Source organism: Clinocottus analis, unplaced genomic scaffold (genome assembly GCF_023055335.1).
Source record: "Clinocottus analis isolate CAN_PGR_092001 unplaced genomic scaffold, fCliAna1.0.p SCAF_14, whole genome shotgun sequence".
Classification (NCBI taxonomy): Eukaryota; Metazoa; Chordata; class Actinopteri; order Perciformes; family Cottidae; genus Clinocottus; species Clinocottus analis.
In genome coordinates, this window is record NW_027175865.1 from 1,236,137 (window position 1) to 1,248,595 (window position 12,459).

Consider the following 12,459-nt stretch of genomic DNA (forward strand, 5'->3'; position numbering starts at 1 on the left):
AGAAAAAGCTATTAAAGGTTGTATTATATAAATAAATAAATGTATAAATACAGACAGAAATCAATTAAAAAATACAGAAATGTAGAAATATATTTATTTAATGATGTCCTGTTTGGTTGAACTTTTATTTATTGTGTTTTTTTTAATTATTTATTCATTGAGTTTACCGAGGGAAGTTTAACTTCTTGGTCACAGCAGTGAGAGGTTATCATTTATTCTTGCTCATCCTTTTTTATGTGCATCGTTTGTTCCTGTTGCTTCCACTTTTTAAAAGACTTTACATCATAATTACAAACGCAACAGAGCAAAAACAATCAGCTTTTTTTTTGTTTGATCTTAGAGATATAGTTAATGCCGGTTATCTTGTTTTGGTGTAATGTTAAAATAAGATATTTTTGAAAGAGTAACATTTAAAATTGTAACTCTGGCTGGACTTTATTAGTCTTGTGGAAAAGCTCATGTGAATCCATCCTGTAACAGCAGGTGTCGCTGTTGTTCAGTCCTCATCTTCCTCCTCCAGCAGGTTCCTCCATGACAGACATAAAATACCCTCCAGTCAGTGGAAACACTTTATTTATGTACAGATGTCCAGAAGAAATAATGGAGTCAAGTACAGAGAGAGAGAGGCATTTCGATTCCTGACAAACCAGAAAAATAAGACTGACAACTGAGTATTTAGTTTTACAACTAAAGCCACAAAAGTATAGAAAAAAAGAAAAAAAAGGAAGCTTTGACTCCAATTACTGAAAAACAAACATGCTCAGAGATTGAGACTATAAAATATTTACACTTCTGCAATCCTTAATCTGTGAATAATTCGTACAGCAGACTTCCGTTTAAAAGCTTTTGATTACTTTCAGAATTATGAAAAGACAAATTCCTTCTCAATAAATTATCACTTTCAAAACATCTCAAGCCAGATGGATTAAAAAAAAATAAAAATAAAAACACGACGGCCTCTCAGACAAGACGGCCCCTCGAGCCACTTTAGAGGTCTTTAGTTAACATCCAGAAAAAACTCAAGGTCACACAGAGGACACAACTTGAAGCTTCCGCTGAGCGGTTTTGCCTGTTTGGTGACACCGTGGTGTTAAGAAAAGTGATGGACTTGGCGAAAAAAAAAATATTTTAACATCAGTTTGAATCAATATTTTCTTTAAAATCTAATTAAATTAATTTCAAAAAAATGCTTCCCTTACTTTTTTTTTTCTTGTAAACTGAATCCAAACACTGTGAGAAATCAGAAGATCAGAAGAGATGTTATTTGGGGACAGGTGAGTGGCCGAGACGCGTCCTCACAATTTATTAGCAGATTGGTCACAAGATGAAGAAGAAAAAAAAATGCAACAAGTTTACAGAGAAATTGAAATGGATGAAAGAAAAACAACCCAGACGGCACACATGGGAACAGACACACGTCTGTACAATCTGACGTGTAACGAGGTCACATTTCTGTACAGTGGCCAACCCTCTCAAACAAGTACATGAGTACACATGGATGCAGTTAAGTAGTATGCAGATGTTTGTCAGCTCCTCTGTATTGCATGCAGTTTTCTACTGAACCAAGGTGCTTCTGCGTGCAGACCGATTTTCAACGCCTGCGTCAAAACTATGAGGATTTCACACTCGCACATGCAAACACACATTCATACAGTCACACACACGCGTTTCCCCCTTCTACCTCTCTTTGTCCCTCTAGGAAAAAAAAACAAAACAAACTAGACAAAACCTAAAACACAGCTCCGCCCGCACCAGTTCCCAGAATGAGGGAATAAATTACTCCATAAAATGCTTCTTTATAAAAGAAAAATAGATATTTATAGAACTGTACACCTTTTTCTATACGGCATGAAGACAGGGAAGCACGGGAAGAAGGGAAATCATCTCCAGAAATAAGACAAGATATTCTGGCTCTAGCACCCATCTCCCTCCCACGCATGCGTCGCTTCTCCTCCAGTCGTCGTCGCAGGAGATGGAGCGTCCCTCGCTCTGCCCGGCGAGGCCAGGTCACCAGAGATCGCCGGGGCTCTGGTCTGCGCCGCTCCATCCCTGCGCGAACCTTTCTGGTTGTCCGGGACAGGATTGGATGAATGAGCGGAGCGTAGGGAGCCCCATCTCTCTCTCTCTGGCTGAGTCGGACCGGTTCTGGCCTCGTCCAATCCGTCCTGCGGCTCCATCGTCAGCAGCGCTGCTGCAGTTCAGTTCCGCTCGCTGGGAAGAGAAACGCCCCGGGGGGCCGCCCTCACGTGACCCTTTTTATACAAGGAGACGCCGCTCGGCCTCTCAGCCGGAGTCCGAGTCGCTTGTGTCCGAGGAAGAGGAGGAGGAAGACGACGAAGAAGAGTCCGAGGAGGAGCTGCTGGCGCTGAGGCGCGACGGCTGCGTGTGCTGCTCCGTTGCTGGTTTCTCTGCTGGCGAAAAGATAAGACGGCCGCTTATAACACATCATCGTTTCAATTATATATACACATCTATGAAGTGATTCTTTAACAGAGCTCCTGTTAGTATGAACTCTGGAAGACGGACGTTTGGAGGACTTACGTTTGGTCTTTGCAGGCTTCTTCCCAGAGTTGAGCTGCCCGCTGACGTCGATCAGCCTCCTCTCCAGCTCCAGCTGCTTCTCCAGAGTGAGCTCCTCCCGAGATTTGCCGGCAACGTTGTTTTTACTCGCTGTATGGAAACCACAAACATGACAGCCATGAGACGGAGGTACCCGGAAGGCAAAATGTTTAACGTGGACTGGATTGCGGGGCCTGAAACGTACCGTACGGCTTACGGGGCTTCTTCCTCAGACAAGTCATGACGTATCTCTCCAGCTCCCGCAGCGTCGACGGCTTCAGGGTTTCAAAGTCTATCTCGATCTCCTCCGGGTTGGTGTCTCGCAGCGAGGGCTCGCGGGACTGGATGATGTAGACGACGCGGCCCAGCTTCTCGCCGGGAAGCTTGTTGATGTCCAAGCTGAGTTGGCGCTTCTCGTCGTACGACATGGGCGCCGTCTCCTCCTCCTCGTCTGAGTCGTAGTGGCTCACGATGGGATCGTGGACCGGCTGCGGCACGCTGAACGTCATGGCGCCCTTTTTGGTTCTGAGGGGGAGACGGTTAAAAGATGCTTCAGAAACAGCAAGCAGACGTCACACAGAGACGTGTGTGGATGATGTACTTTGAGGTTTTTTTGTTTTTTTTTACTACGACCAATTTCTATTGAAATCTGAACACGTGACGCAATCTGTCTGACTGTGCTCAAAGCCAGGTCCTTCCATATAATACCACCACTGTCCAACAGGTGGCAGTACTCACTTGCTCTTGTTGTTTTTCTTGCTAGGAGCTTTCTTGACCGGCACCACAGGACCGGCCGCCACAGCCGCCGCCGCCGCCCGGTTGTTCTTGGTTTTTGGAGTCTTGGCGATCTTGGGAGCCTTAGGCGGTCTGATGGGGATCACCTCCTCCTCTATCTTCCGGTGTTTCTCTTTTTCTACTTTCTTCTTCTTTTTCTTGTCCTTCTTCTCCTTCTTCTTCTTGGGTTTGACGATGGGGCCCTGTGAGAGCGCGGTGAGCTGCTCGTGTACGGCTTTGAGCTGATTGGAGGAAGAAAGATGGGCAGGTCAGCAGGAATACTGAGGGAAGGGTACTGAAGCAAAAAGCTCGTGGCTCTGTGTACAAATACAGCCACAATCTCTGACATATTTATTTTTTTATATTATAAGATGATGCGATATATTATCTCGAGTACAGACCTGCTCCTGCAGCTCTGCCAGCCGGTTTGCCCTCTCCTCCTCGGAGTCGGAGCTGGGGCTGCTCTCGCTCTCCTCGCTCTCGCTGCTGAGCTCACTCTCGGAGGACGACGAAGAGGAAGAGGAGGACGATGAGGAGCTGGGCGGCACTGGAGCCTCGTCCGGCATCTTAGCAAAACAGAACTCGAAGACATCCTGAAAACGGATCAAACGGGAGGTTGAGCGAACCAGAGGACGAACAGCGACGACGTGAAGGACGCTTATGGACTTGAACGAGGCCGTTACCTGCAGCTTCCTGGCCATGCCCACCACATCATGATCGGGGGGGTTGTACTTGTAGCAGTTTGAGAACATCAATCTAACGTCAGCGGAGAACTGCTGGGCGTCCCGATACTCTCTGCCGTCCATCTTACGCTGAAGACAGTGAGAGAGGGAGATTTGAGCTACACACCGAATGCAAACGTTTCTGCTTCATTGTCTGGAAGAATCAGTTTTAAATCAACTTAAGAGAACTAGGCCGCATCTCAGAGCCAACCCTCATTCTCCTCAAGAGAAAATATACGTTGACAGCTGTTTGGTGTGCGCGTGTGTCCCCAAGACAAATACCTTGATGCTGCTGAGGTCCATGGGCTGCTTGATGATGTCGTGGTAGTCGTGAAGGCCGAGCAACGAGGCGTCGACGGGCTTGTAGAACGGCCAGGCGTACGCCGCATGCTTCTTTGACAGCAGGTCCTTCAGGACCCCGTTGCAGTAGCGCAGCTGCGGGTTCAGCTTGCTGCGCCGCACCGGCGGTGCAACCAAGGAATCCGGCAAATCCTTCTTTGGGGGTTTGATGGCTCGGCCGCTCACTCCTCTCCTGCTCCCCCCCCCTGCTTTGTTGCCCATCATCACTGTTCCACAACCCATCCCCATACCCATTCCCATGCCCATGCCCATGCCCATACCCATCCCCATTCCCATGCCCATCCCCATGCCCTGGCCGAGGCTAAGGCCTTGGTTCATCCCTAACGTGGAGTTGTGGTCCACTCCGAGAGACGTGAGGGTGAGCGGCGAGTCGTGCCCGCCGCCCAACCCCAGGCTGATGCCACTGACACCCATGGTGCTCATGATGGGCATGGCGACCGTGGTTGGCGTGGTTGTGTCTGCTTTCCTCTTGACACCTTTTTTCTGTAGAGGAGAATTAGATGAAGAGAGGTGGGGAAGGGGGTTAGTCCATGGTCTTCCTTGCCTGTATTCAAAATGCCCTCGACACTGACGAGAACAGATGCAACAGGTTTGGTGTCATACGTTACCTTGGTGGTGGGCTGTGTGGGGGGCAGACCCGTAAGGGTCGGGATGCTTTGTTCAGCTGTTAGAATGGGGGGCAGGCTCTTGGTCACGTGTGACTGAGGGGGCGTCGACAGGATGGAGTCGGGTGTTTCCGGCGTGGGGGGCGAGTACGCCGACTGGGATACAGCGGGGACCTGATGAGCTGTTGTCACTCCTCCGGTGACTACGATGGGAGGGGAGCAGACATGTGCATTTAGGAAGATTAAACGCTTGCAGCGTATGTTTGAAAAGTGCAGCCTGCTTGCAGCCAGCGCTCGCTTGCATTACCTCTGCCTTTTCTGCCAAGCTTGGCCTGTTTGACCCGCGGAGGAGGGGGAGGCAGCTCGAGTTCCTCCTGGGGCATCTGAGCCACTTTCTGCAGGAAGGCCTTCTCCAGAGACTGAGCCATGAGCACTATGTCATCTGTAGGCTGAAGAGGGAAATGCATGTTTGAAATCAATAAATTAAAATAGCATGATTCCTTCACACTTTTAATGAATTAAAACTACGTTCACACTTTCTTAACATTGTGCATCTGTACCGTTTATGGTCAAGCAAATAGTATAATATCAAAGTTTGCATATTGTAGGTTCACCACATTCACTGGCTACCAGTAGCAGCTGGTCAAAAAACAATCTTCCCACAACACTTTTGGTGCACATGTTTTTAGACACACAGACACAAAATCTTACCTTGTTATAAATGTAGCAATTGGTAAACATGGTGTTGAAGTCCTGCATACACTCACTGGCACTGCGGTAGTAGTTATTTTCTAGTCTCTTCTTAATAGAGCCCATGTCCATGGGATTTTTGATGATCTTATGATAGTCCTGAAGGGAGACACAAACACTTTCAGGGTCGTAAACAAGTGGCTACTACATCACAAAATCACTTTTTGACTAATTAAGCCATTTAAAGAAAGGAAAAGACAAGCAAAAAGTGGTCAGTTTGCATAAGTGGCTAACAATTAGAATAAAATCTGTACTACTGGCAAGTGGCTGTCATTTACTTTTCCCACGTCTACTCTCCTTGAACTACTTAATTGTTAACAAAACCTGACAGCAGCGTGGAAACGTGATACAATGGTCGAGAAAATCTAGGTGTTTTAATAAAAATAACGATGAAACATGCCCTTTGGCATGTCGAGATCTCATTAATAAATAATATATATATATATATATATATATATATATATATATATATATATATATATATATATATATATATATAGTGTCACTACAAGTTATTTCCAAACGTCTCATATTCACACTCACAGGCAGGCTGAGCTTGGTGGCATCAACAGGTTCATGGAAGGGCCAGGCAAAGTGGTGCCTCCACAACGACTTGAGCAGGACTTTCTGTAGGAACTGGAGCTGGTTGGTCATCCTCCCCTGTCGGCTGGGGTCTCTCACCAGGGGCTGCGGGGGTCCCGAAGTGGTCATGTGACTGAGGGGGGGCATCCCGGGACTCTCAAAGCCCTCATAGAGCAGGGACGGTTTTCTGATGCGTTTTCCAGCTGTGCCAGAACTCTGGTCCATCGTTGTGACTCCCATAATGCCAACCTCAACCCCGAGAAGGGAGCTGTAGAAAGCGATTGAAAGACCAATTAACTCGGTGGCAGTTTGTCTGAGGTTGGAGAAGTCATGACGAGACCGACACATGGTTAGAAAATGTATGCATTTCTACAAGTCTCCCATGTAAATGCTAAACCAGGTTTGCCCTTCACATCAATAAAATAAACACATTGTTGACTTTGGCAGCATAACTTATACGTGTCTAATCTGACACTGTCTTTGCAGGAATTGCAACAGAAGACTCATGGCCTCCTGAGTATGGAATATTTAGTGTGCTCTTCCCCAATCACTAGCAGCATTAACATTAATGCCATATGTATGACATGCATTGTATGCCATGAATCCTGATTCATCCCGATTCGCTGACCACACACACTCACTAGACTACAGTACAGTAAATCCCCTTTACAAGGCACAGTCAGTCACGCTCTAGGAGAAGCATGCATTAGTCTGACTTGGAATTTGCCCCTGCCAAATCAGCACTCCCAGTCCCAGGACAGGCACGACTCTCACTTCCTCCTGTGTGCATACACCTCACAGATCACACCCCTTTCAGTGAGGGAAAAATGCTGCCAGGTTACAGCATTGACTGGACTATTTTAAAAGTAGTTTCTACAGGGAAAAACAGCCAGACTTTCTACAGGGAAAAACAGCCAGACTATATACAGAATAAGTGACGCCTTTGGCATTGACTCCCATTGCTGCCTTAAAACCATTAACGTTGCCGTGCAGCAGAGGGAGTTCCTAGTGACTTTAGGTTAAGCTAGTCTGGTGTCCAAATCCTGTGCAATTTAAACTTTGCAGACTGCAGCTGTGAACTACCATGAGAAAACAGCATCCTTTCAACCATGTTCACATTATGCAATCCCCCGAGCCTGGGTTTACAGGCCAGATCAACACTTTGAGCTGATAAAATCTACACACCACCCCTGCCCATTTACTACTTAACCATAAATGCTACAAATAATCCAGGATGTCAGACACTGTGCTCAAAATTAGATTATAATCAGCTGAGGCCTGTATTTCTGTGCTCTAAATATGCACCACTGCAATAACCAAATAAAGCATTACCATCATCAAAACAATACCAGCACAGCCAACCTTGATGTTGTGGAACGTTAAGCGTTTGCTACCTCCATTGTCAACATGAACTCACCATGTCCCATCTCCACTGGCCAAATTACATTTTTAACTGCAAAACAAAGTTATGCTAAAAAGGGGCAACCTGTAGTCATCTGCTGGAAACACGTATGATACTTGTGGCAGTTATGGGTTTGCTTACACTGCTGCTGTCCCTTTGCAACTTTATATCACAAAAGGATGTCCACACAATAAGAGCCACTTTTAGACATTGAAGCTTACAGTTGGAATCATGCTGTAAAATAGTTGTTTGGTGCATCCATGTATAAAGAAGGTGCTTTTAGAGGGAGTTTGCACTAATCCCTCCTACTCAAGTACACCTACCACAAGTAGTGGCAAATTTAGCTCGGGGGCAAACTGCATGGTTACATATTAAGTGTACAGACATGGCAATAAACCAAGCAATATAAATAAATGTTTACATTTTTACATTACATATTTGTATTTGTTTTGGTAAGGCAATCTGTTTTGAATGATACAACTTTTGGAAACACATTTGACAGTTAGTGTACTTTATTATTTAAAAAAGGGGAAATAATCATGTACATAACATTTTAAATGCTAAACAAAAACATAATTTCATGTTAGCTGTAAATTTGATTTAAAATATATCTAAAAGGTAAATTGGGTATGGGAGCCCAGAGGAAAAAAAACAAAGGAAATTAATACTTAAGTAACAAACAATTGAACTAAAATGTATTAAATAACCCACAAATTAAAGTTGCTACCGTCACCTAACTTGACTTAGTTTGAGTGACATGAGCTATGTAACCAGGCAACCAACTGAAACACGCAGAGCTAAACCCCGGGCGCTGCAACACAACGTTATACCAGTGATCACAACAACCCCGTCCGTCACATGGCTACAATAACAACCGGGCGGACCACGCAGAAACTCGGGGGCAGAAATACCGGTGCGAGCGCACACGTCTGCCTCTTTCGCGTTATCTGGTGTAACGTAGCTTATTGTCGTCAACATCACGGGCTGGTTAGCCGCCAGTGTATATAGTCATATATAGCGTTATATACGATAAGTTATCTGTGCGGTTAACATACCGTTTGTCAGGGAATTTAGCACACAAGTTACATTAACCCACCCTATGAACAAAAAGCGCCGGTCAAGCTACGGGCAGAGTGAGGAAAAGCCTGCATCTGTGACGCTAACGCTAGCAATGCTAACAGAACTGCCAGGCAGCGGGAGAGAGCGGCCAACAGCAGAGGCGCTCCGAAGATGGCGCCGGCGTAGTGCGAACAACAGTCGCAGCTCGTTACAGCTCACAAAAAACATTTAATTTCCTCAACATGAATTTAGTGCCTACTTATTTTTACCGCCGCGATATAGACTCCTTTATGCAGCACATCCACAGTCCAGTTCCTTATCCCGCTTGTATTACGGCGAACACAGGCCGCGAACAACGATATTTTTGAATAAAACTCATGATAAATATTTACAATATCCCCCCTGATGGAAAGCTGGGAGTCGATTATACCAGTAGATACCTGTCAAGGAGCGGGTTAACAGCCATATCCATCAGGATGGATCCGGATTCTGTTTATAGCTAGACTCAGACCTGGATCGTCTCTGTTCGTCAGCTTTCCGCTCCCCGCCACGGCGAACTCCTTTAATCTGCTTCGTTGAAATGGCGACGATGCGACTACACCCTCGGCTTTATAGACCGACCGCGCGTCCTATTGGATAAGCTACTTCAGACTGTCCACACCCCCCGAGTTTCTATTCGCTGTTTGATATGTCCGTAAAAGACACCACACCCCTCGAAACAGAAACTTCTCCGACGAGCTTTTGGCCCAACCTATTCGCATGTTTTCACTGTCGGTCAAGGAAATTGCACAATGCGATTGGCCCAGCCTATTCAGTAATAGAGATATGCGTCTGTAACTGGTTCCCCCATTTAATCCTGTACAAAACGCGAGGGCACCGAAACAACCCCCCCTTCTTATCATATTACATTACGTCAACGTGTGCAAAGCGACGGCGGGGATTGGTCGTTGTCGTTGTAACGCGGGCTTTTGGAGCAAATATCTAGAAGCCCATTGGTTCCTCCACGGATCACGTGTAACCATCGGCAGCCTCACCCCACAAGCTCTCGCTTGCTTACCAGCATGTCCGCATTTCTGTCTTTCAGAAGGAGTACACAGCCGCCATCTTTAAGTACTGACACAGAGTATAATAATGAAAAGGTCTTCAATATATCCGCTAAAACATCAAGCAAAACCTACAAAACGCGACATGTTTCGCGTACGAATACAAAATAAATCAAGTAGCGTTCGTCAGAAGCTTAAGAAAAGCCACAATTTGAGAGCATAGAGCCAACCAAGGCCTCCATGGCTCAGTTACACCAAAACCATTAATGCACACGGGTAAAGTACACTAAAATTCGGATTGCAAATGTGTAAAACGACACGTCTACAGACCCTTTACTTCAACCCTTTACTTACAACGGAAGAAAATGCCGCCTGGTTTCATAAAAACTATAGACAATCATCCACTGAATGACACAGCAGTTTTTCTCAGTGACCTCAGACTGCATCAAAGTAAATACTGCTTTTGCCAAGCCTAACTCAAGTTAAATAAGACAAATCGCCCTGACGAAGCTAATTAAAGGTATTAGCAAACGGAAACAAAAAAATCAATCTTGTTTTAAGATGCAAAACACCACACCTACCAGTGGTAAGTTTTCAAAAGAGAATGAACAAAAAATTATCAAACATGGAATTTAACAAGTACATCTTAAATACTTCATAATACTCGTTTGAAAGCGACCGAGACCGTCTTGCAATCCAACAACCTTACAAAATGGTTACCTAACCACATTCGCCCATCCCCCACACCAAGGTTACAAATTCCCCACAATGTCACTCAAATAAACGACTTAAGGTAAAACGTGACCTATACAATATTAATTACAACTAAAGTTTTTTTAAACGTAACGCTGTTAAAAACACGACAACTGCGGTTGAAAACGAAATCCCCCCCACCCACCCAAAAAAAGACAAATAAATAAATAATTCATAAGATACGACATAAAAACGACATAAAAACCTTGAATTTAAAATAAGTACAAATGTTGACTGGTAAATCCCATAACAATGCGAAACCTTTCTTCAAATATTCTTCTTGTCTTCCACCTCGATACTTTTTAACCAGCACATTTCCCTCAAACATGTCCGCCTTCTTCCCCATTCCGTGCGCTGGATGGGGGAGGGGAGTCATGTGATGAAATTGGGCTGAGCACACTGTTTGTCAAAACTTCGACACGTGGCATTCCGCCAAAACGGACATAAAAAGTGTCCGCGGCGTATCCTTCGTCGCAAAAACGTCCACCCAGATACACACTGGGCCTTTTTTTAAATAAATACATAGAATAAGGCGCAGAGTTGGGCTTAAAGTTGGCAAAATATCCGAACAAAGAGCATACTTTCCGCTGGATTTTGGTTCGCTCCAATTGGTCTTCCGTGACCACGTGACCAAAAACGATTTAAGCGTTACTTCTCATGCTATTTCCTAAACTTCCTCTCCTGTAATCCGTGCGTGGTCGCAGTAATCCCCTGCTGCCCGTGTGTAGTTCCTCACTTTGTTTCCAAAGGGCTTTAAGTAATGTCTGTTTTCTCCAGGTTACGATTGCCGTCGAGCTGTGTTGTGTTGCAACACCAGGCATTGCGCATGCGCCCTCCCCCCACCATGAAGACACGTCGCCACCGATGCAAGGGGAATGCAAGAGGCTGATCTAAGAGCAGTTTTTTTTTCTTCGGGCAAACGCTTAGATCCTGCATTTGAGTGTTCCCTGGAAAAGGAGGTGGGATCCGGCTGCAGACCCGGCGACTGGGGGTTTCAAATTAAAGCAGGAAGAAGCAGATAAACACATAGCGTCTCTGTGGGATTCATGCTTTTGAATGAAATACACGTTTTGCATATGATAATTATCTATACTTAGCTATTTGATAATTATAATTATCTATTAGGGGATTGAGAACCAAACAGCATAACTTCAAGTAGCAAACATTATTTTTATTGTGATTATGTCTATGTCATGACACAGCTGTATTGCTATCTGGATGTGTGTGCATGTTCTTCCTTGCAGACATACAAAATAATAATATAATATACTGTATAATATACATACAAAATAAAGAAAACAAAAATATTAGTATTTCTGATATATAAAATGAATCATCCTGCAAATAATTGCTTTTATAGTTGAAGATCTTTCTGGGCATTGAAATATTATCATGTTGTTTTCTAACATCTCTATCTCTATTTCCATAATGTATTATGTTGTTATAAACATACTAAATACTTTTAAAAAATCAACATAAATGAGTAAGCCGTTCTCTGCGTATCATTCAGCGATCTGAAACTAATAAGATAAAATAATCCTTAATTAGTCCCTCAGTGGGGGCATTGTCGCTTGTCGTGTTACAGGTTGTGTGTCTATGTGTTTCGTGGGGAAACAGGCTCTGACCTGAATATCCAGGAAACAGCCATAGGCAGGGGAACTGGGGGCAGGGAGGGGTTGGTGGATTACATCAGAATCAGCCGGCTCTGACTCATCAGCGTGCTCTCTATCTCTCTCTCCCTCCCTCCTTCTCTATCCCTCTCTCCCTCCCCTCTCCCTGCTTTGTTTTTTTCCAGCGCCTGGCTGCATCAGCCTGTCACATGACAATCGGTCCAGAAATGGTTGCCAAGG

At 44.9% G+C, this 12,459-nt stretch overlaps 1 protein-coding gene across 3 annotated transcripts; it reads right to left on the reverse strand.

The window, feature by feature from the left end:
* Positions 1 to 555: 555 nt before the first annotated feature.
* Positions 556 to 11,438, reverse strand: brd2a (bromodomain containing 2a). Of its 3 annotated transcripts, none has more exons than XM_068575732.1 (12): positions 9,254 to 11,438; positions 6,314 to 6,620; positions 5,732 to 5,869; positions 5,328 to 5,469; positions 5,024 to 5,223; positions 4,338 to 4,898; positions 4,017 to 4,145; positions 3,735 to 3,926; positions 3,298 to 3,575; positions 2,765 to 3,084; positions 2,542 to 2,670; positions 556 to 2,408 (listed from the first exon to the last, which is right to left on the reverse strand). In XM_068575732.1, the coding sequence occupies exons 1-12, from the start codon at positions 9,283 to 9,285 to the stop codon at positions 2,284 to 2,286; spliced, it is 2,553 nt and encodes an 850-aa protein (XP_068431833.1). In that variant the 5' UTR covers positions 9,286 to 11,438; the 3' UTR covers positions 556 to 2,283. The 3 variants fall into 3 exon arrangements, with proteins under 3 accessions (XP_068431833.1, XP_068431834.1, XP_068431832.1); XM_068575733.1 differs by having other exon boundaries at positions 556 to 2,411; positions 10,871 to 11,437; XM_068575731.1 differs by having other exon boundaries at positions 556 to 2,411; positions 9,254 to 11,437.
* Positions 11,439 to 12,459: the final 1,021 nt, after the last annotated feature.